General features: G+C 47.8%; 10 protein-coding genes across 10 annotated transcripts; 6 read left to right on the top strand and 4 right to left on the bottom strand.

Moving 5' to 3' along the window:
* Positions 1-14: 14 nt before the first annotated feature.
* On the bottom strand, positions 15-1,872 carry N7447_000932 (tRNA-specific adenosine deaminase; the record flags this gene model as incomplete). Its single annotated transcript, XM_057225208.1, has 3 exons — positions 15-1,437; positions 1,520-1,562; positions 1,719-1,872. 3 exons carry the CDS (start codon positions 1,870-1,872, stop codon positions 15-17), a joined length of 1,620 nt encoding a protein of 539 aa, XP_057089224.1.
* Positions 1,873-2,065: 193 nt separating this feature from the next.
* Positions 2,066-2,404, top strand: N7447_000931 (splicing factor 3B subunit 5 family protein; the record flags this gene model as incomplete). Its single annotated transcript, XM_057225207.1, has 2 exons — positions 2,066-2,320; positions 2,393-2,404. The coding sequence occupies exons 1-2, from the start codon at positions 2,078-2,080 to the stop codon at positions 2,402-2,404; spliced, it is 255 nt and encodes an 84-aa protein (XP_057089223.1). The 5' UTR covers positions 2,066-2,077.
* Positions 2,405-3,157: 753 nt separating this feature from the next.
* Positions 3,158-5,332, bottom strand: N7447_000930 (uncharacterized protein; the record flags this gene model as incomplete). Its single annotated transcript, XM_057225206.1, has 1 exon — positions 3,158-5,332. One exon carries the CDS (start codon positions 5,330-5,332, stop codon positions 3,158-3,160), a length of 2,175 nt encoding a protein of 724 aa, XP_057089222.1.
* A 903-nt stretch (positions 5,333-6,235) lies between these two features.
* N7447_000929 (uncharacterized protein) lies at positions 6,236-6,436 on the top strand (the record flags this gene model as incomplete). Its single annotated transcript, XM_057225205.1, has 2 exons — positions 6,236-6,333; positions 6,355-6,436. The coding sequence occupies 2 exons, from the start codon at positions 6,236-6,238 to the stop codon at positions 6,434-6,436; spliced, it is 180 nt and encodes a 59-aa protein (XP_057089221.1).
* Positions 6,437-6,489: 53 nt separating this feature from the next.
* On the top strand, positions 6,490-6,675 carry N7447_000928 (uncharacterized protein; the record flags this gene model as incomplete). The annotated part of the gene is made up of 1 exon (XM_057225204.1): positions 6,490-6,675. The coding sequence occupies one exon, from the start codon at positions 6,490-6,492 to the stop codon at positions 6,673-6,675; it is 186 nt and encodes a 61-aa protein (XP_057089220.1).
* A 566-nt stretch (positions 6,676-7,241) lies between these two features.
* Positions 7,242-8,300, bottom strand: N7447_000927 (uncharacterized protein; the record flags this gene model as incomplete). Its single annotated transcript, XM_057225203.1, has 1 exon — positions 7,242-8,300. One exon carries the CDS (start codon positions 8,298-8,300, stop codon positions 7,242-7,244), a length of 1,059 nt encoding a protein of 352 aa, XP_057089219.1.
* Positions 8,301-13,296: 4,996 nt separating this feature from the next.
* Positions 13,297-15,263, top strand: N7447_000926 (uncharacterized protein; the record flags this gene model as incomplete). The annotated part of the gene is made up of 2 exons (XM_057225202.1): positions 13,297-15,168; positions 15,225-15,263. 2 exons carry the CDS (start codon positions 13,297-13,299, stop codon positions 15,261-15,263), a joined length of 1,911 nt encoding a protein of 636 aa, XP_057089218.1.
* A 667-nt stretch (positions 15,264-15,930) lies between these two features.
* N7447_000925 (uncharacterized protein) lies at positions 15,931-16,341 on the bottom strand (the record flags this gene model as incomplete). The annotated part of the gene is made up of 1 exon (XM_057225201.1): positions 15,931-16,341. One exon carries the CDS (start codon positions 16,339-16,341, stop codon positions 15,931-15,933), a length of 411 nt encoding a protein of 136 aa, XP_057089217.1.
* Positions 16,342-16,700: 359 nt separating this feature from the next.
* N7447_000924 (N-terminal C2 domain-containing protein) lies at positions 16,701-17,967 on the top strand (the record flags this gene model as incomplete). The annotated part of the gene is made up of 5 exons (XM_057225200.1): positions 16,701-16,713; positions 16,765-16,781; positions 16,837-16,860; positions 16,916-17,328; positions 17,385-17,967. 5 exons carry the CDS (start codon positions 16,701-16,703, stop codon positions 17,965-17,967), a joined length of 1,050 nt encoding a protein of 349 aa, XP_057089216.1.
* Positions 17,968-18,299: 332 nt separating this feature from the next.
* On the top strand, positions 18,300-20,579 carry N7447_000923 (putative respiratory complex assembly protein Rmp1; the record flags this gene model as incomplete). Its single annotated transcript, XM_057225199.1, has 1 exon — positions 18,300-20,579. The coding sequence occupies one exon, from the start codon at positions 18,300-18,302 to the stop codon at positions 20,577-20,579; it is 2,280 nt and encodes a 759-aa protein (XP_057089215.1).
* Positions 20,580-21,591: the final 1,012 nt, after the last annotated feature.

The raw sequence follows: 21,591 nt of genomic DNA, 5'->3' as shown, positions 1-21,591 counted from the left end.
TCCTTTGGACACAATCAACGCTTTCGCTTTTTGGGGTCAACTAAAACATCCAGGCCCCAAGATTCGTCTCCTGAATTAGGCATCCATCCCTTGAGAACCAGTTTCGCATCCCCGATGGCCTGCATACGGATTTGCAATGGGTCTTCCAAGCTGCTAGGATTTTTGAAATCCTGGTAGGTGGTTATATCTGACATATGGGGTTGGACTGTATTGATGTGCGGATCTTTAATCTCTGGCGCATCCGCCGGCAATTCGGCTGGGGAGACACCGGTTTGATAGATACGTGGAACCGAGGCAGGCGCAATTTCGCGAAAAAGAGCCCAAAGCTTAGCTCGGGATAGAGACGAAGCCCCACGGGCACCGGGAGAGGATACCCGGTTTCCTTGCTTCACTCCGTTGATGATAGTCTCATACAAACCGGTTTTGGAACGGCAAAGAGTTGGTACTGACTTGCTGCTGGTATCCATGGTCATTGCCGACGTGTGGTGATATGAGGGAGCCAATATCCAAACGGCGCTCACATTCCCTGGCCTGGACTTTTTAGATTTTGCACCAGACGTTGAAGGGTCTCCTTCCTGCTCCAAAGAAATTGCAGGACAAGGCACAGATTTCGGCTTCGCAAACGGCCAAAGCGCCGCCACCTCGTCGCTTGGCACCGAAAGAACCTGGAATGGCCTGAATCGATATCCTGGTGCGGTTTCTTTAAACTTTGTCTCCCTTGGCCAACATCGACCATCCAAAGCCTGCATCCGGCCATTCTTACCAAAGGAGCGGTCACAGCCAACTTGGCTGATTTCGTCCTCAGGAAGAATCAGACCTGCCAGATAGGCGTTTTTGGTGGGAGTAACGAGGCGACTGGTCTCACAGGACAGCAAGGAGGAGACTTGCCGCAATGCAAGCTTGTCTGAGCAGGACTTGCTACGCGTGGACTCGGCGTCCATGCGAGCTGGCTTTCGACGCACGACTCCGAGAAGAGAGAAGTGGGCCCGGCCATCTAGAAGGGTCTCTGTACCTGGGACCTCTGCATCTTGAGATTTTGATAAAGGACCTTCTTGCTGTAATACTTCCCACGGTGTCGCATCTTCTTGGGCTGCCATGCAGAGCTCCATGCTTGCATCGCCGCAAGGAGCACATGTGCAATACATGTAAATATTGATATCAGGCTGAAGCTCAAAAGGTGGCCATTCTGTGGGTGATTTGCAAATACTATCTGCGTCATCTTCCATTCTTCTCCGTTGTATGAATGGAGAAACCGAGACTTTAGTAGAAGTATCACGGCCATTCGGTAATTGCTTTTCCTGGGACAGGACACTGTTACATTCGGTCAAAAGCCAATAATTGAATGCTCGGATGGCCAATATTTCGGCATGACAGTCATGTAGGACAAGACCCCTGCAGCGTGGGATATGAGATGCCGACAAGCATTTTGCGCCAGTCCTACATAAATATCAGCTTGCTTGAATGTAGGTCACTTGCATATGACTTCGCCATAGTTACAAATGGGGAAGTCAAAACTTACGTGACAGATATGCAGGTCAAAACTTCTGAAGGTGTATTTTCTCCTATAAACGAAGAGACAAAAATGTTACTATTAGAACCAAAAAGAAAGACATGTGAGGCGAAGCAAAGAGCAACGAATGGACCGATCCCCTCCACTATACATATATAGACGAAGGGATTATAACCCTTCTATGAATAATCGAGTTAAAAAAACATACCTTTGACAACCACAATACCAGTCATTGGAATCCATTCCCTCGATCCATCCGGAAATATGGTTGGTTTACTGCGCGTTGGCAGAGCATCGAAATGTGCATGAACCAGTGATGCTATCCGGGACGGTAATGAAGAACCAGACGTATCAGCAGACATTGGATATGATCATAGTTTGAGTAACAATTTCTTAAATAACCAAATGCTTTACTAAAGGTAAAGAGAATAGGATCGAAGAATCTCAAAATGCCCATACGATCACGTGAGTCCATATAGTTTGTGCCTGAGGCCTCGATGGTTCCCTTTCTTCTCTCAAGCTTTCCGCCATCCTTCTCAATCCAACGTCAACGTCCTACTATCCATCATGGCCGACAAGCTCCGCACTATCCAGAACCTTGAGGCTCTCCAGGCCCGTTACATCGGTACCGGACACGCCGATACCACCAAGTACGAATGGACGTCCAACATCCTCCGTGACAGCTACTCCTCCTACGTCGGTCACCCTCCCCTGCTGTCCTACATGGCGGTTGGCATGGGCGAACCAAAAGAAAAGGTGCGCGCAATGATGCTGGAGAAAATGGTCAGAGGCGCTGGTAACCCGCCAGAGGTATGTGGTTTCTTGCTGAGTTGCTCAACATGATGCAAAGATGGGTTGGCTAACATGTGCTCAATGATTCAGACTCAAGAGTAAAAATTACCCAGTGTGGTTTATTCTTGTTTTTCTTGATACCCCCTGTCGCGCCCTTGGTTTTCCATACAGGAAGGCCGATCCTCCGATCCTCCGGCCATCCCTAGTCTAGCTTAGCAATCTCGCCAACATGATATAACCCCCTGTGTACCGGTTTCGAAACCGGCGAAGACCCATTTTCTTGAGATTTCCACTCGATTCTTTCGGTACGGAATGACACTTCCAACTCAACATACGAAACGCTCTATGCGAACAAAGTCTCTCTCTGGGGGTTGGTATCCCCTATGGATTACCGTTTCTTTGACTTCTAAAACTTCAAGCAACCTTCAATCCTTGTTATTGAGGGCGTCAGTTCATGATATATCATGCCTACCACATGAAATCATGCGCTCAACACCAAGTTCCCGAGTACCCAACCAGCATCATGACCTGTGGACGGTCTGGGATTGCTTGACGAGCATTCGGTTTCTCAGCTGCATCTAATGCATGGGAGAAGCTGACCCAGAGCTGTATCTCAGTTGATTGATCATGATCTGCAATATTATAATCTAATCATGAAGTTTGAAACATGAAGATATCCATATCAAAATATATTCCCGTGCAGATAGATGTAGAAATAGACATAGGACAAAGTAGCTATAAAACCATAGACAGATCAGACCCCGATAAAAGCTAAAAACAAACAAACAGAAGAGGCTAGAAAACAAGCTATAGTTATAGTATGTACAAGCCATATAATTACGGTCTAGCCACCAATTAAGCACCCTCCGACTTCGCCGCCAACCTCGTGTTCTCCGCCTGCAACGAAGAAACAAGATCGACCCATTTCTGGCGCTCAGAGCGAAGTTGCTTGAGCTCCTTCTTGAGCTCATGTACCTCGTGCTTCAAGTTATCAACCTCAGACTTTTTCTTGAGCTTCTCCTCGCGCTCCGCATCCTTTCGCTGCTTCGATTGAATCTTTGTCGCAACCTTGAGCTGGCTAGACTCGATCTTGCGCAGTTGCTTGAGCAGCTTAGATTCCCCACTGAGAAAGTGAGAGGCTGCTCTGGAGAGATGCGCTGGCGGGTCCGGGGTTGCCGTCCGCTCAGAAGATAGCTTGTCTTCATTGTTGGTCTCGCCTTGCGTTTGGCTTTGGCTCTGCTGTGTGCGAGTGCTGGGGGGCCGGGAAGACATATTCGTCCCTGCTCGATTGCGTATCTCGCTAGTGCCGGTGTCTTCCTCGCTGATGCCTTTCAGTGGGGTTCCGGAGACACTAGGCGGTTGCGTTGAGATCTGAAACTTGTCGAGTTCAGCGCGGATGTCCTCTAGCTTGCCTTCGACTTCGCGTTTGCGAATGGCTAGCTTTGCAAGCTCTTTCTCGTTGTGACTGAGCTTGCCATTCTTTGTCATTTTGATCAGCTCCTCGGGGGAAATGCTGTTGCTCTGTGCTACCTCGTCGATGGCAGTTGCTGCGTGTTCGGAATTGGCTGAGGAGAACGAAGCATGGTCGCGCTCGTGGGATGTTGAAGATCCAGCATCCAACGATGTTTTGTCTTGTTGAACGCTTTTTGAGCTTAGGTGTGCGTTGCCCTCTGCATCAATGTAGGAAACTTCATCCGCGGGTGGGAGATCACCCGATACCTCATGATCAGGGCCATAGCCCAGAACATGTGGTGCGAATCGTTCCAGTCCGGTACTGAGCAAGCTGGTGACACTAGCAATTAGACCATGATGCGAATGCTCGCCGTCGCTGTCGAGTGATTCGTAATCTGAATCCGAGTCGTCTGCCTGGTCGGAGTCATAGCCCCCCTCAATCTCCCCAGATTTAGCCTTGGCGCCTGCTGAGGTATTCACAGCTTCCGTACCTGTGCTTGTTTCTTGCTCAGGCGGCTTGTCGTCTTGGATAGCCCAATTGATGAATTTAGCGGCATCCGCCCCCACGCTTCGCGGTGTTCCCTTCTCCACCATCCACCGTGGGATGCTGCCCCCCGGGTCACTCCTGGTGACCATGATCCATTCAACAGGATTCATTTCTTCGTCTTCGCCATCCCCAGCTCCATTCTGCTTAGGTAGCCCCTCAGGGCGTTGCAGATTGGAGGATGGAGAACCACCGTTATTCTTACTGCCCTGGGTAGGAGAGCTGTTCCCACTGCCATCCTTCTTAGGAATCTCCCGAATGAGCTCGACAGACTCATACTCTCCGCGAGTATACCCCGGCTGATGCTGGATACCGGGGTGGTCACACGGCTTAGAGATCATTATCCAGCTGCGACCAGGCTGCCGAGATCCGCCAGTTTGCAATCCAGAATCAGAATTGATGATCAACTCCACAAAGTCACGCGGAGCGGTAGGTTTGGGAAATTGCGCCGAGACATGGTAAACAATTAAGTATCCCATAACCGAGCCATCATGGTCCTTGACCTCAATAGTCTCGATCTTTTCTTGGGCGCCGATCCCGCGGATGCTCTTGTCGGGCGTCTGTCCCGACTCAATCTTCTTGCGGTTTACTTTGAGCGTTTCGTCGTATTCAGTTGAAAGCTTCTTCTGCCACCGCGAGAATGGGAGGCCTTCATGCACACTCCGTCGCCCGAACCATGAGCCTCCGCCGTCAATCGCAGGAAGTTTCCACACAGTCACGTCTAACGGATTATCCTTTGGTCCGCCCATCTTGAGTGGCTTCCCCCATTCCTTCTGTAGTTTTGTAATCCCTGGGTCGGTTTCTCCCACTCGCGCGGATGATGGGACGATTCGTCGGGCGGAAGAATCTGAAGTGGCGTCTAACCCGGGATAGTCATCACTATCGGAGATTGGGGGGTCTGGAAGAGACTCCGCTACCAGGCGGCTGTTTTTGAAGATCTCGCGCACGTATTCACGGAGCTCGTCGGGATCCTGGGGGACTTCGTCCCATGACGTCGGCTTGAGGCATTGGAGGGCCTCATGTAGAGTAGCCATAGGTGCCGTAATATGATCTTATTCCTTTGAAATCTCAGTCTTCTGCGATGTTGTAAAGTCCAACAGATTGTATCGGTAGTGTAGTGATGTTGTTTCGAGTAGTGGTGGTTGTCAGCTCGTGGTTATGCCGGAATCGGGTCACGGAGGTGAGACAAGCGGTATCAGACACCAAGATCTTCAGAATTTAAGAGTTAAATGCCCAACAATGCTCAGATGGCTTGCCCAGGCGGGACTGCAATATAACTGCTTTGCAGGAAGGCTTTAAGTTATAAATGAAGCAATTGGTGGGTCTGGACCAGAGGTAAGAAACAAATGCAATAAATTTACAATGCAAAGAGACAGTAGCACATGAAACCCAAATCTAGATGCAGGTAGAGGTGTTAAAGGGATTGAATGTGACTGTCAAGCTCGAGCAAGTCGGATATGATGTAGCCTGGACTTGTCTTGGCGGTTGACGTCATACACTGGGGTAAAATGTATATATTGTATGGAGTTGTCTTGAAATGATCCCTATATTGGAATTTATGAGTACAAATCTTCTTCTCTTGAAAGCCGGTGATCTTTTATACTATATATCTGCAGGATATAAAAATACCCAGCTACAGGTACAAAGTGAGAGGAAGAAATTGTGTACGCACTTTTTAAAACTAAGCTAAAGAGATACATACAATATTTGGACAGAGCTGCTGATGGATCAACAGAAAAAACCAGGAGAAAAGAAGCAGCCAGCGCAAGGGACCAGCCCCTCGATCAGACAGATAAGAAAGGAGAGTATCTATCAGATCGAGCATCCGATTCTCGTCGTCGGGACAAAGAATGAAGGGCTCTTCCATCCAGTAAAAGAGCCCACCGACAGACCAAGCTTGCCCAGGAATTTCTAAAACCCAGCCCGGACGATAGGAGATGAATCTATCATTGCCACCTGTGGTCATTAAAGGTGAGTTCGTAGCGCAGAGGGCGGAGATGACTGCCGCTCAGACCACTCGTCGCTTAGGCGGGATGTGAATATCTCCAGGTCACAGACCAAAGGAGGAAATCCAGCGCATCGCTCTTCGCGCTCGGTATCTGCCACAGGCGGATATGCTCGAGTCTGACGAGGGTTGAGGGCAATCCTCTCTCTCACTCGTGTCGCCGATCTTCACCTCCTCAAACTAAAGATGACCAAAAATGCGTGCTCCAACCAAGCATCACAGATGCAAGGAATGCGACGCTGTCGCATAAACCTATCCTCCAACTCTCAGATAAAGAGAACTAGCCAGTCCGGTACCCAGTACCAGAAGGACAGACCTCGTAAGAAAGACAAGAAAGCAAAGGCAAACGCTGAACCCAGTCCAGTTGAGTAGCCCAAACTTGTTTTCTTCCCTTTCCACCGAGCTGCGACAGAAGAATTGAAAACGTAAGGACATTCCACGTCCAAATTCATATCCTCCACATGCCGTGAGGCAGACCAGTCTTCATGACATATATGCGGGAATAACAAAAGAAACGAAACATAGCAGAGAGCCGACCCGCCGCTTCTTGATGCAAAGAAAAAAATTGAAAAGAGCAAAAAAAACCAAAACAAAAACATCGCTGACGCTGGAATCGAACATCAAAACTATCAAAACAAGCGCAGAAAAAAAAGATAATTCTGGTTATCATGCAAAGGCAGGAGGGAGTATCACAGATGCACAGTGTCGAATCGAAGAGAACGCCGTCAAGGATGCCAATTGTCGTTGCTTGGAATCGGGTTCCCGGTAGGGAGATAGATGAGAGAGGAGAGGGGGAGTTGAGGAGTCGTGAAAAAAACCGAAAATTTGCGCGCGCATCTAGTTAAGAAACGATCTACGTTTCTCAAACTCACGTTGCACGAACTGGGGGCGCCTGGACTTGGGTATGGTCGACATTACCGAGTCTACTCAGGACTGAGCTAGGCGATCGTGCCATACGGCATCGGAGCAAAGTCGCCCCAAGTATTAAATCCCCCCATACCCATGTTAACAGCCGTGCTGCAGGGCTGTACAAGCATGCTCGGGAACATGCTTGGGAACATGGTCGGCAGCGGGAGCGGACTAAGAGCGGCCGATGTGGTCGGCAGGCAGTCGTAGGTCTGGAACGGCGAGGGGGTGAATGGTTGGCTGTAAGATGGGGTCGGAGAGGCAAGTTGGGCATCACTGAAACTGAGACTAGCCCAAAGATTCGGATTAGAATCACCCGTGGTGGCCGGGTTGGGGCTGGGCGACAGTACTTTCCACGACTCGAGTGGTGCTGGCTGGGGCACCGGGGTCTGCCACCAGTTTTCCGGACCTGTCGAACTGGGAAGGAGAGGTATTGGGCGCATGACATCCACCACTGGTGGCGCAGGCGCAACCAGCGGAACAAAGAGCTTGCCGATGGCTGCCTTTGCCTCTTCGCTGCGACCGCTTAATAGCTCTCCGGCGCCGCCTTCTTCTAGCCCTTCGAGTGCCTGGGCATTGGCTCGGTAGACAAACTTGTTGGCGGCTTGGACAAACTCCTCCTGTAACCTCTTCAGCTCACCATGCTTTCCTGACCAGTTGTATGTATTGGCGGCGGCATCCACCGAGTAGACATCCTTGTGGAAATCAACGAGGGATTCGATAGTTTCCGGAGTCAACTTGAAGGCGACCTCGTTACGGGAGACCATGTCGACGTGTACAACGTAGGCCTCCATGTGAATCATTTGGTAATTTTGCAGAGATTCCCAGAGCACGTTCTCATTCTTCTCCAACTCTGTCTGGGGGGCCTTGGTGAACATCATGGAACATAAGGTCCAGATGGCATTTGTCGAGGAGAGTGTTTCTGTCAGACACCGGGTATGCTGGGTGACATTGTTCAAAGGACGCTTGACCCGGTTAACTCGCTTCAGGGTGGCCGTCAACCAAGGCTCAACCTTAGTGTTCAACACGACATTCGGTGATGATCGCGGCGCAAACGCAGCGGCGGAGGATGGGAGTAAGACTGTTGGCATTATGACACTGTGCGAAAGGTGATACGTCCGGCGTTGGTATTGATATAAAAGAATGTAGAATATAGAATATAAATCATAAAAGCGACATTCGCCCACACAAAATGTTTTTGGATTTGAATTGAGATTCTTAAGATGTCGTATAATCCAGTATTAAAGTGCGGACGAATGCGCAAAAAGAACAGAAATTAGAATATAAAAGAAAGGAGATGACATGAAAGTCTGTGGTTATAGAAGAAAAAGAGGGAAGTGAAGATAATATAAGAGGGGCATTACCAGTGGAGATTTAATGTGTATGTGTATTAATATTTCCTTAACATGTTACGGAGTAGAAGACACAAATTCATGCTACGGTATTTTAGTATGCAGCCCGATGGAGTCAAATGCACATCAACAGTGGCCACTTTCTCGGACTCCCCGGCCTACAACTTGAAGACTTAGTGGCGATTAATACTTGAATAATTGGAACGGTTAAAGAAAGGCGCGAGAGCGTTTCATCAAACTTGACAGGTTCCTCGTACAGTGCTAGCCTCACACACCTGTTGCACGTCCATTTGGCCTGCTGCATGATGCCCTAAACTGCAACAGCTAAGCCCCAATCATCCAAATGGCTTAAACAGAAATAAACAAAACTTCCGAGTCTCCATAGATCATCTAGAGCGATCACTTTACTATCTCCGTAGCGGAGACTTAAATACATTCTCAGCTGGGCGATGTGCATATTTTCAGTGTGCGCCAAGATCTACACATCGGTAAGACTGGATATCCCACTAGAAATCCCATGCTTTGGGGTGAAGACTCTATTTAAATTTGGCTGCAGTCTGCAAGCCAAGACCTAAGTTTCGATCCCTTTTGTGTTTCAATATCTTCAATACCCTGGATCATAGGCCTGGGAGACATAATACAAGATTTACATTAATATTACAGGAAACACCACAAAAACAATCAGATCAAGGTTTTTTTTGGACCTATCGAGTGCTAAGACGGTACCGAGTGGTAGACTTCAGCTGATGGAGGGTCGAGCAAGCGTGGGGCAAAGCCCGTCTTGAGTCACTTCAGGGCTGGGATTCGCTGAGACCAACCGAGTCCGGCCGATGCACGAAAGCTGAGATCCCTGTTATGATCCGCCATTGGGCTGAGCCTCCTTTGCCATACTTTGGGACGGCGCCACTAGCCTTTGGGTACTGAAATACCGTTTCTTATTCTTTTTATTGTCCACATGATTCAGGTTTTTCAATGATCTCATCTTACTCTACTGCAGGCGCCTCTACCTCTGCCTCTTCCCTAAAATGGAATCCCTGCTGCATACGAGTTCGGTCACATGGTCTGGTGTGGGTGTATGGGGTGATCGCTTTGAGTCGGGTGTTTTTTGAGGTTTCGTCATTGCTATCTTGTATCTATACAGGGCATATAAATGGAAAAATATGCGACCGAGTTGGCTTTTTCCTAAAATAGATATGAGGCGGTGCAAACTACTCGCCACGTGTGGCGGATATCTCCGGCCCCACATGTAAATATGCAAAGCCCTAGTCACTCCAACGTAGTTTCTTGCTTCACTCTGTTCACTTTACAGGTTTTACCAGAAATCGGTTGGAGAAGAGATATAAGTTGGCAACAGGTGGGACCTGGAATCTCAGGCAGATCCTACCCACATTCACAGTCAGGCGGCTGCTGAAACTCAGCTCGGGCCTATATCAAGCCTGGTTTCATGATTGCCAGGCTGCCACGAAGTTGGAATAATAACATCACCATGCTATGAACGTAACAGTATATCGAAGTCCAATGAATTTTGCAGACTGTATCGGTTATGACTCATATGTGTGCCGACGATGTTCGATTTGGAACGAAGCTAGACAATGCCCTAATATTGCACGATATACCGTTTGTTGAACAAACTTCTAGGTGGACCCAGAATAAATCAGTCCTTTGGAGGCTGTTAAATGACTGCCTCACTGTAGACTTATGTTTAGAACATGTCCAAGGGGCTCATTCATAATTGAGTGGTACAGCACATTCCGGGTCTTGTGTAGACATATATTAGACTCATGACTCATAGATCATTGTTCCGTTTACAGAAAGCTTTGATAAGGTTTCACTTGTTATTCCTAGACATCCAGATTGTCGGGTCTCACCCAAACCTCCGAGCAAGGAGTTTGGTGGTGTTAAGAATTCCAGAACATTTTTTATACTACTTAGCAGCATTGGAAACAATGCATCCTATACAATATAGTAATAAGGACATCTTGTCTTTCTGTGCTTCATGAAGATATTAAAATCTCTACATGTTACCTCTCACTTTGTCAATCAAACTTTACTCGCACTGCCAACTAAACGCTTGCATCATGTGTTATATCCATAGCGATAGCGATACAGCTCTTCTCAATCATTGTCATCATCATTTATTCCATCATACACATGTACTTTTGAGAAAAACTATAGATATACCCATAGTTTGCTTTTCATTTTTGTCTGCCCTCTTAAGAGCCGAGTCGGATGCCTTACCATAGTATGTGGCACCTTCTAAGGACCATCGCAACGCTCTCTATATTTCAACGTATTATCTACGCAATCCACCCCTTTAATGGAGCCTTGGGGATATGTTAGAGTACTATTACTTTCGAGCCATAGGCTGTATACTGGAATGAATAATTGAGAGAACTAGATATGTATATGGATATAATAAACACAGTGTGGGCAATTAAATGACTTATCTCTAGTGTGCTTTTCAATATTCTTTTGAGGTGCGTTTTCAAGGCATCGTTTCCCCCGTCTTCTAGTCTGAAGGGCGAAAAAAAAGACACAAACCAACGAAAGCCTTAATTATAACACTGGATATTTTCATTTAGAACGCTTTTACGACATTCGACATTAAAAAAAGCTTGGAAAAAGTGGTGGTCTCAGAAGATGTTGTCTTGGTGGTCTCAACAACCTCAAAGCCTTGACCTGCAGGACCATCCACTCCGAGGGAGGTTAAGTGGGCGGCGAATATATCTCTATCATAAAAAGGCTTGATAAAATGGCGTCATAAGCAAGTATATGCCCGCAATTTTGTTAGCTACAAGCTTCGTACAAGGTCAGGAATACTTCGAGCACACACTGAGATCTAGAAGCTTGGGGCAATAGTACAAATCAAGTCAGAGATTGGCCCGACTTGATTTACCGAGAAAAAGGAATTGACAAGTATGCATTTGCATGAAGGATCAAGTAAATGCATGCGCCCAAGTAGCAAAAAAGGGACCAAACTGATATGGTCCAGGATTGCTACCTATAATCCCTATCTATTCCAGTATGTTGTACGGAGTAGGGGAGCTGATATATGTTTTTCTGAGGACGCACAGGCTATATAGAAATACACTAATGCAGGAACGGCGCATCCCGCATTGAATGGCTGTTGGGGGCTTTCTTTTCTAGCCCGGGAAGCATACAACATAGGGCACCATACCAAGAAGTATCTTTTGGAAAAAACAAGGAAAAGCTTGGCAAGTGAGGAAACGATCGTCAAATAAGCAATACGAAGAGAAGATTGTCACACATTGGGGTTACTCTGGGGTATATAACTCACCAAAAAAGGGTAAGAACTGCATGTGGGACAATAGTAAGGCCCGTTTCCCCAGAAAATGTTATCCAATCACTTCGTCCCAATCATTCCCGGTATGAGGATCGACCAGGAACAAAATACGGCCCCCCGTGGACCCCTTTAGGTGCGAGAGGAACTTTGTGGGGAAGTTTTATTATCGTATGACAGCTGGAAAGTGAGGGATAGGGTTATCCAAGGACACCGAACAGCCACACTACTCCCAATATGTAGATTGTCATGATAATTCAATATTCTACAATTATATAAACCAGGAAGAGCTACTAAGTCGCCAGGAACATGAATTTTTCTATTTCCTCTGGCCAAGGAACCCCCGCGCCGATCTACACGCTAGTGCCTTCACGGGTAACGGCTTAACAGTTCACATGCTTCTCCCGCCTCAATGCCCTACTGCATGGCGTGCAGGATCAAGCCAACGCGCATATATCTTTGATTGATGGAACAATTAAGCTATATATCCAGGGTCCATTCCAAAATTGACCAGGGTGCGATCAAAGAAACATTCCTAGAAAGAAAGCCCAATTATTTTTCGAATAGTTATAGAGATACATACATTGAAGATGTTCTCTCCACAACCCTGTATACTCCCCCGCTCCGTGGGGTTTGTATATCCCGAGGTGAAAGATGCGGCCTACTAAAAAAAGGTGGGAATTGAACTCCATTGACCGGATGCTCTTGCCAAAATTGAACAAGACAACGTAGTTATGAAAGTGGAGAACACCGCTAAGCGAAGGGTGCGATTCGACATTTGCCCATTGAGATGCGCTTATCATAGGGCCCAAGACTCTCCTTTCTGGCTCGATCTAATGAGAATAGTGCCATTGGCCGAGATCAGCGGTCAGTTGGGATGGCTGATCAACACCTCGAGTCAAGCGAGATGACTGCTTTCAAATGATCATTTGGGTAAAAAAAAAACAACAACCCAATGCCGATCATCAAGTAAGAAAGCAACTGTAGTGCCTAAACCAAGCGAGATGCAAACTCCGCAATTCGTACTTTCCAGCATCGCTATTCGTCATCCCCGCAAGTCCAAGTCACTAGCTTCAGACGGTGGACGGATCCGTTGACGGCACATGGATCCTAGCTTCGCTGGTGGCTTAGGAGGTCATAGACAGCCCGCTCGAACCCGTGAATACGGAACGAAGAAAGGCAGTCCTCCGCCCAGATTGGGTCTAACCGCTCCATTTTCACTGACATCAGCACGGAGTATAACCGGAAAAGACCACAGAACTTCACATGTGGGTTGGCTGTCCTCGGCTTGCCCCATTCAAGGATCTGCAGTGGATGATTCCCAAGGACATAAAGGAGACGCGAGATCTCCCTGCAAGATGAGTTCTGGTCTCAGACGTCAACCGCCGGAAATCCCTGCTGTCAAGTTACCTCTGTACAGAGCAACGGCCTAAGATGCGTTTCTCCGCCGCGTTTATTTCAACCCTGGTGCTCTCTAGTACCGCACTGGCCGGTCCTGCCGCCCAGGTATCCTCATCCGTGGGAGCTGGTGCGACCACAGAGGCAGGAGCGAACAAAAAGGACGTTGCGCAACCTCATGCAAACAGCGAGAGTGCATCAGATGCCACTGCTCTTGTGCAACCAGCAGAGAACATAGTCAACACTGCTGCAGAGAAAAATACTCAGACTGCAACTCACACTATAGCAGCAGTGTCAACTGCTGAATCGAGCAGCAATAACAAGGAGGATGCTGCTGCGGACACAGCCAGCGAGACGCAGAAGGACACCCAGAGTGCTACGACTTCCGTCAACGCTGAGATTTCGGCCAAGCCGGACACATCGGGCCCGAACAACATCCTGCCAGCAGAGAACTCTGCTCCAGGAAGTTCTGCCTCAGAAACTGCTACATCTCATGCCTCTCAAAAAACCAAAACAGGCCCTAGCGCTCAAGACACGGCTACCACGACCCAGACTACAAAGTCTGCAGAAAGCACACAGAACTCCTTCACAGGGGGCGGAAGCACAGCGACTCACCCCTCGGATATTGGGAAGTTCTTTGATGGAATTGGGGGCCTGTTTTCCCCTACTCTGCTGGCGGATATCGAGTCCTTCTTCCACCATGTCGGCTATCTCCTTGATGACGACACCACACAGAATACCAAGGACCTGATTAATACTGCCTCTGGTCTGCTCACCAAGAGCCTTATCACAAAGGTCACTGGACTGCTTGACAACGCCAGCGACCTCTTGACTGCCGAGTTCGTCAAGGAGACTAAGAGTTTGATCAAAGCTGTTGGTCCTGTGATCACCCCTGAATTGTTCAAGGAGATCAATAGCCTGCTTGGCAACGCAAACCATCTCCTGACCGCCGAATTCGTGAAGGAAACCAAGGAGCTAATTAGTACCGTGTCACCTATTCTTACGCCCGACCTATTCAAGGAGATCAATAGCCTGCTGGGTAACGCCAACAACCTTCTGACTCCTTCGTCTGTAAAGGGGATAAACAACCTGCTCACTAACGCCGGTGGTCTGCTGACTGCCGACTTTGTCAAGGAGACTAAGAGCCTGATCAGCGCTGTTGGTCCTAATATCACACCTGAGTTATTCAAGGAGATCAGCAGCGTCCTTGGCAACGCTAACAAGCTCCTGACCCCCTCAACTATCAAGGAGATTAGCGGCTTGTTGGGTAATGCCAACACTCTTCTGACGCCTGCAACAACCAAGGAAATCGGCGGCCTTCTCAACAATGCCAACAGCCTTCTGACCGTCGATTCTGTCAAGGAGATCGGTGGCCTCCTCAGCAGTGCCAGCAGCCTCTTGACGCCCAGCTTTGTGAACGAGACCCAAGGCCTGATTGGCGGCGTGTCGAAGTACCTGACCCCAGATATTCTCGCATCTCTCGGCCCTCTGCTCTCCAACGCCAACGACCTCTTGACAGAAGACAGCGTCAAGGATATCAATGGTCTACTAGGCAACGCCAACCATCTCCTCACCGCAGATTCGGTCAAGGAGATCGGTAGCCTGCTTTCCAGTGCCAGCGATCTGCTCACGCCCAAGTTCGTCCACGAGACCCAGGGCTTGATCGATCTGGTCGCCCCGGCTATCACGTCTAAGCTCCTGACTAACGTCTCCTACTTGCTCGGAAACGCTACTAGCCTGCTGAACCCATCCTTTATCAACGACACCCGTACTCTCATCACTGATGTCTCGCCTGTCATCACTCCCAACCTCCTCGCTGAGGTGGGTGGTCTTCTCAACAATGCCGGCGATCTCCTCACACCCAAGTTTGTGAACGAGACCCAGACTCTGATCGAGGATGCCGCAGATGTATGTTCCCATTTTTCCTCTCTAATCGGTTGAATGTGTTGCTGACTCTGATTTAGATCCTTCCGCTTGTCATAAAGCTGCTCGGGTCGTTGTAAGGTGTTCTTGACGTTCTCGATGTTTCCTTTCTCCTAATTTCCTTCGCGACGAAGCATTCATGGTGACTCATGATGATTAATGTTATATGAGTATCTTTAATACGATATAATCGAATGACAAGAGATGTTGATTCATGATATTTGAAATTTCTGAGGCTTTGATCCGAATGTGTTGCCTTGTAGACATGAGAATTATTTGACATATGGTAATAGCTCGTCGATCACAAGTTTTGGTGTTGTTCGGACGAGCCATTGTCATTGTTGACCCAGTCCTGGAATTTTCAAAGGAGGCAAGTGATGTTTGCTCCAAGATGTTGCAATTGGGTTAGAGAGCTCACTGGTATAGTGTGGGCCAAGCGAACTCTCACATGGGTAGACATAGCCACATAGATTCCTTAGCGTGCCTGTCTCTTCACATTTGCAACCCCAAAGACATGCTACTTCCCTGGGGCGTGTTGGCAGGGATATAACCCACGGTGAATGATAAAAAAATTTGCTTTCACTGGAATCATAGGTGAAGAGTTCTTTCGAGCGAGACTGAGAACGAATGGAGACTCTTCCTTGAAGGCTAGTCTGTTCACCAGGGAATGTGATAAGACTATGGAGAAGCCTTGGGCTTTCCTTCGTGGTCTGAATGGTTTGGAATAAATTGTTGCTATCGCCTCCCTCAAGACGGGATGTCCGATGCCTTGGTCTCTTGAAACTTGGACACGACCTTCATCTCAGTGTCGCGTTCCTTGACCTTCTTGTCCATGGATTTTTGAACCTCTTCTCGTTTCCTTTTAGCAGCCTCAATCTTCTCTTTCACTTCTTTGGAAAGTTGTTCTTGCGCATGGAGCGCAGCCTCGCGCGATTTGTATTGTTCTTCCAGTTGCTTAAGTTCAGTTTGGTAATCTCCAGGGTTGATCGGTTGACATGTTACTGGGTGATAGCGGTATGATGGTAGTGGTCCAGCTGGAAGTTTTATCTCGGCGAGATCAGGGTGGATTGGGACAATGCGGGTTGGTGAATCCAAAGGAACGGCCGCGGCTGAGGCCGGGGGAGATGAAGCAGGAGGGGTAGTCTCGGGTTTCACCATGGTTGTGGAGCGAGAAAATGGTAAAAATGGCAGTATTTTGCAAGCAGCAAGTATTGATAGTCGCCTGGGATTTTCGAAGAGGATGTGAGGTGTATTGGCGTAGAAGTGACCTCGAGAGCCTGGCCGCAGGTTGTTGATTCTGCCAGATCGTCACACTTCACCGCCCATTATGTCCGCGGCATATGCGGGGAGGACTCTTAGCCAAATTGACGACTCTATCACTACTTGGCATTTGATATTCATGCTAGTTAAGTTTTTCCTCGGCTCTATATTGAGATATTTCCTCGAGGCCGGTCCTGAGTGGACCAGTTGGTGTGCCTGAGTTTCCACAAGCTTGAGTCGGTGACGTGACCGTTAACATGCAGGCATTTGGTATGTTCCTTTATACTTGTTGGTTGCTGTAAGCTAACACACTCGCGGTAGTCCCCAAGAATAGACGAGTAAGCTACCTAATAAGGCCAAATGAAGTGCATATGTAGCTGACCTCTGCTACAGCCTAGGTTCGAGCTCGTTTTAAGGGTATGCATTCTAAACAGACTATGGAAATTCTGTCAAGTCTCCTGACATTGAAAAGATCATCGATATCAATAATGTCCCCTTGGGCAACAGCGTCGCTTTTGTGCGATGGCGATTGCCATCGTCAAGTTCCACTGAACACCAAGGCCACACAGAAAAAGCAACTCTATCAGATCACCGCGCTTACTGGGGCTATGAGAAATCCCTCCAAGTAAGGCTTACAATTGATAGGACATCAATGCTACAGGAGTGCGACCTCAATTTTGAGGTCTTACAAGAGTACACCTCGTCACCAATGTCCGAAAAGTGCGTGCTAGGCAAAATCAAACTCAATCTTGCCGAATACGTGGACAAAACTGAGGAAGATGAAGGGATCATTCGGCGGTACCTGATGCATGAAAGCAAAGTGAATAGTACTGTCAAGATCGGGATCGCGATGCGCCAGCTAGAAGGAGACCGCAACTTCACGACGTAAGCGAATCCCCATGCTTATTTCCTATTCACGATCTCAATGCTGATAATTAAAGACCACAGTTGAAATCTGCCACTGTCTTTGGAGGAATCGCCGGAGTTGTTCAATCTACCGAACAGCCCGTCAACGCTGATGAATTTGGCCAGCTGCCGTCTATTGACATCAAGAGCCGTGAGATTGCAGATATGCAAGACATGTATCGGCGCACTTTAGCAGCGTCGTGGTCTTCTAGAGCCTGTGATCTACCTGCTGATAAGTTGATCGAAGAGTTGTTTGCTGGAAGTTCTTGCTGGAACAACGATGAACACAATGCCAATGCTGGCATCTCAGCGGGCGATCACCGAGATTCTCTATTGAGCCCAGAGACAGCTCCTCGACAAAGCCGCTCCGGGAAAAAGCTGTCACCCAGTTTCGAGCGGCGACCCAAGAGTTCTTCCAGCAATGGCTCACACAGTAGCAGCAAGACCCCAGACTCTCTTGCTGCGCTTGGACATCAAAAAAATGGTGGAAGCATCGAGCAGCAATTGTATGAAGGGGCCAAGGGTCGGGCATGGAAGGCGCCAGATACAAACAATGAGCTTTCCGAGTTCGATGTAAGAGAGGACTTGCGCAGCTGGGAAGTTGCACCAAAAGAATGAATTCGCTAGGTATCACATAATAGTACATCGCTTGAATTCCACACTTTAAGTATATTTTTTCCACAAATATGAGAGAGACATTTCGAGAGAGTTTTGTTCTACATAACCGAAGGATTTATTTACACGTTTACCTCGTGCATAGTAGATATTGCGGCCAGTTAATGTCGGAGTTATTTACACCTTCAGCTTGCCAAAAAGGTGTGTCCACGGCGTTGATTTATGCCTGAGGCAGAAATAAGTTTCTTATCGCGGCCTAGCGCCGCGATTATCGCCGGAGAAAAGCGATCGCAAGATAATTTGCCTTCTCCACGTTTACAATAGACCTACCCGTCATGCTTCGACGTCCCGCAGGGAACAAGCTGGGGCTTCTGAGCTTCCAATCGCTTTCATATCGGAGACCACTATTGTCATACTCACACACCGTCCTTCCCCGATATCAGAGTAACTGGAGTCGCGATCATGAACGCGAAGCTTTCGATAGACCCAATTCCGAACGAAACCGCGAACCGAAAGATAATGGAAAACGTGAAGCCGGCACATTCACATTGGATGTGGACACGCTTGGAAAGCCAGGACAAATCGTTGTTGTCCCTTCACGTCGCCGTCGAATGTTAAATCGCAATCGCAACCAAACTCCCCAATCTGAATCTGGCGGCACAATCAGCTCCATATTGGATGAACTTAATGAGGAGAGCTCATCGCCTAGCGATAAGTCAGTCCAGGAAAGAATTGAAGGGGTTCGAGGATCATATCAACTGGGACAAACCTTGCCTGCTGCCGACCTCAAGGCGTTGTGGTCAAAATTGGCTTCCTCTTTCACATACAAGCAATTGTCGGAGTTCATCTCGGAATACAACCGCAATCATGTGATAGAAGAGAAAGGTTGGACGTGGGGGTCAAGTAACTCCAAATCGCAGGACAAGTCATTGGGAAAGACCAAGGGCTCCAGGGGGAAATCCCGGGCTGCAGAGACGATCGTTCGGGACTGTTGGCAGCTGGTGGCTGAAGGCGAGAGTGGCCTGTTGGAATTCCGTATACCGGCTCAGTTCATATCCTTGCTTCTCCATGCTGAGCATTTCTCTTTCCACGAGCTAGCTAGTCTCCATGGCTGCGGTATTGACGTCACACAATCTGCGGGCCTGGTATCACTTACTGGCAAGCGAAATGATTGTGAGTCTGTTCATGAAATTATAATTGATGCAACTGGCAGAATCCGCGAGGATGATGTTGGAATCAACCCATATGTCCACGGAGATGGAACCAGTCAAGTTTTTAGCCCAGACTTTTTGGAATGGGCTAGCAGCACACACGGGGTATTTGTGGAACACAAAGCACACAGACCGCCACAAAAGATTCTCTATCTTGCCGAGAATAAGTTGGGAGCAGATAATGCGCGGAGGACCTTGAACTTGGCCTTGTCCAACACCACATCTCCATCAACGCCATTCTCAACCTATTTACCTGCCTCGGAACTCGCCAGTGCTTATAGCTACCGACCAGAAGCTCATGCTTCATGGTTTGAGCAGCAAAAGTCGTGGTTCCGGTGGGCTATGTCTTCTAGTCAGAATGCCGAGGCAGAAAACCTTATAACTCCTTTCTTCGATAAGCATCAAACACGACTTTCAGATGAACTATTGAAGCTTCTCCGAGGTACTTCTCCGAAAACCGGGCTAGCGGCCGGTTTGCATGAATCTGTGACAGCCGTAGTTGGGAAATGCCTTTTTATGCAAAAGCATTCTCTCGATGACACAGCTATCAGTCCAGCACAGTTAGGGAGAATGTCCCTTCCACGGACTTTCACAAACGACGTGCCTCGGGTGTCGCGCTTCATCAAATCACTCATACCTATCCGCCCAAAGAACGAGGTGCCGCTATATCGACTTCGGTTGTCTCCAACTTCCAACTCAGGATCCCCGCCGGAACTCGAAATTGAGGTAGCCATGAACTCAAACTTGGATGGCGTGGATGTCCACAGTGTAAAGGCGATCCTCACCACAAACAGCGTTGACTATCTGCTTCCGGAAAATGGTCTGGACCTTCGTTTTACACGAACTGTTTCCCAAGACCTCTTGTATAAGCCATCTCCCCACTCAGAACTCCCACAAAGCTCTTCTGAGCACCTCTTGCCCGAGTCTTCTTCCTCGCCACAGATCCAAGCAATGCTGCAAAGCCTCAAAGTCTCACTCGAGGGCTCAATCGTCAGCAGTGGAACTTCGAAAGGCCCTGTTCCACTTCCTATATTTTGCAGCATCACTCTTCCCTGTGATCTTGTCCCGCAGTCTACCTCGCCAATTAAATCCAAAGAATTGGACAAATCAATGACAGAGAACAGCGTCACTGTTGAATACATGTTCCCTCCACTCACCGACATTCGAGGTGCCATTGTCCAAAAGTACGACTTTGATGGGCGGCCACTTGACTACCGGTATTATGAGAGCGGTTCGCTCCTCGCTGCTCGGACAAATGAGGTCTCTCTAGGCATGGGGATTTCTCAATCTGACTCTGCTACAGAAAATGACCAATCTGAGCAGCTTGATCATGAGTTCCATTCGTTCTACAACGCGGCCTGTGACATGGCATTCAAAATCCACGGCAACAGATATGTGGATTAATAGCATGGATCACTTTTTGTTGGAATTTGTACAGCGTGCATCAACGGTCATGATGGCGGCGTCTTGGGGCTGTATTTACTGTACATTATATGTAAAATATTTACCTGTTTAAACACAGATTATGTTTTGGACTTTAATCCGGGTAGTCGAAACCCTTTCTGAATAAACACGAGAAGTCATGATTTACAAGTACCATATATACTAGAATAATCTCGTAAGCTTTGTTCGAAGGGTCTCTGTCACAAACATGATATTACTCTCCACGTTTTGAACTACATCTGTTTCTACTACATCGCTATAGATTATTCTACAGGGTATCGATCTACAGGGTGACGATCTTCATTACCACTGATTGAGATGATTCTCGGATATTTCTAGTCTACATCCGACTTCCAAATCGGAAGTCTATCCCAATTTATGAGGGCAGTGTTCCCCCAATGGTAATGGGCCAAAATGGACTCTCTTGGCGGAATACCATTGATACAACGAGGTAGAAATCTTGGCAGGATTGGGAGCTTTATGTACATTCATATATATTCCTATAACTCAAATTCTTAGTTGGTAGAATCGAAGGGTCTGATCTCCTTTCACCTATAAGCCTGTGGCTTGGAAAGGGCACATGTACTACATCCGGTGTATGGGATATGCTATGTAATTGCGACAGATTTTGATTATCTTACTCCAATACCCCATTTAAATTTGATCATATCTTGTTAGGATAGGTCTACAGAGACGTCTAGGCGCATGGTACAAATGTCATTAGATAACTAATTAGTTGAATAGTGGAAGAAGCTAAGTTAACTGACAATATCGATTACCGAAGCCCACATCTCGAATTAACCTTGGCCAAATCTGAAGTCATGAGCTGAGATACCTCATTTTGAATCATTCCAGTCACACCGAGTATACCAAAAATGTATAAAATATACACGATATACCTGCGTTGTACATTGTAGGCGTGACCCTGGTGAGGCCCCACACCCGATCAAGGCCCGTGACGTGTAACACCTCT

Source organism: Penicillium robsamsonii, assembly GCF_028829455.1.
Source record: "Penicillium robsamsonii strain IBT 29466 chromosome Unknown utg000001l_segment0_segment0, whole genome shotgun sequence".
Taxonomy (NCBI): Eukaryota; Fungi; Ascomycota; class Eurotiomycetes; order Eurotiales; family Aspergillaceae; genus Penicillium; species Penicillium robsamsonii.
This window is presented reverse-complemented; position numbering and strand designations above follow the sequence as displayed.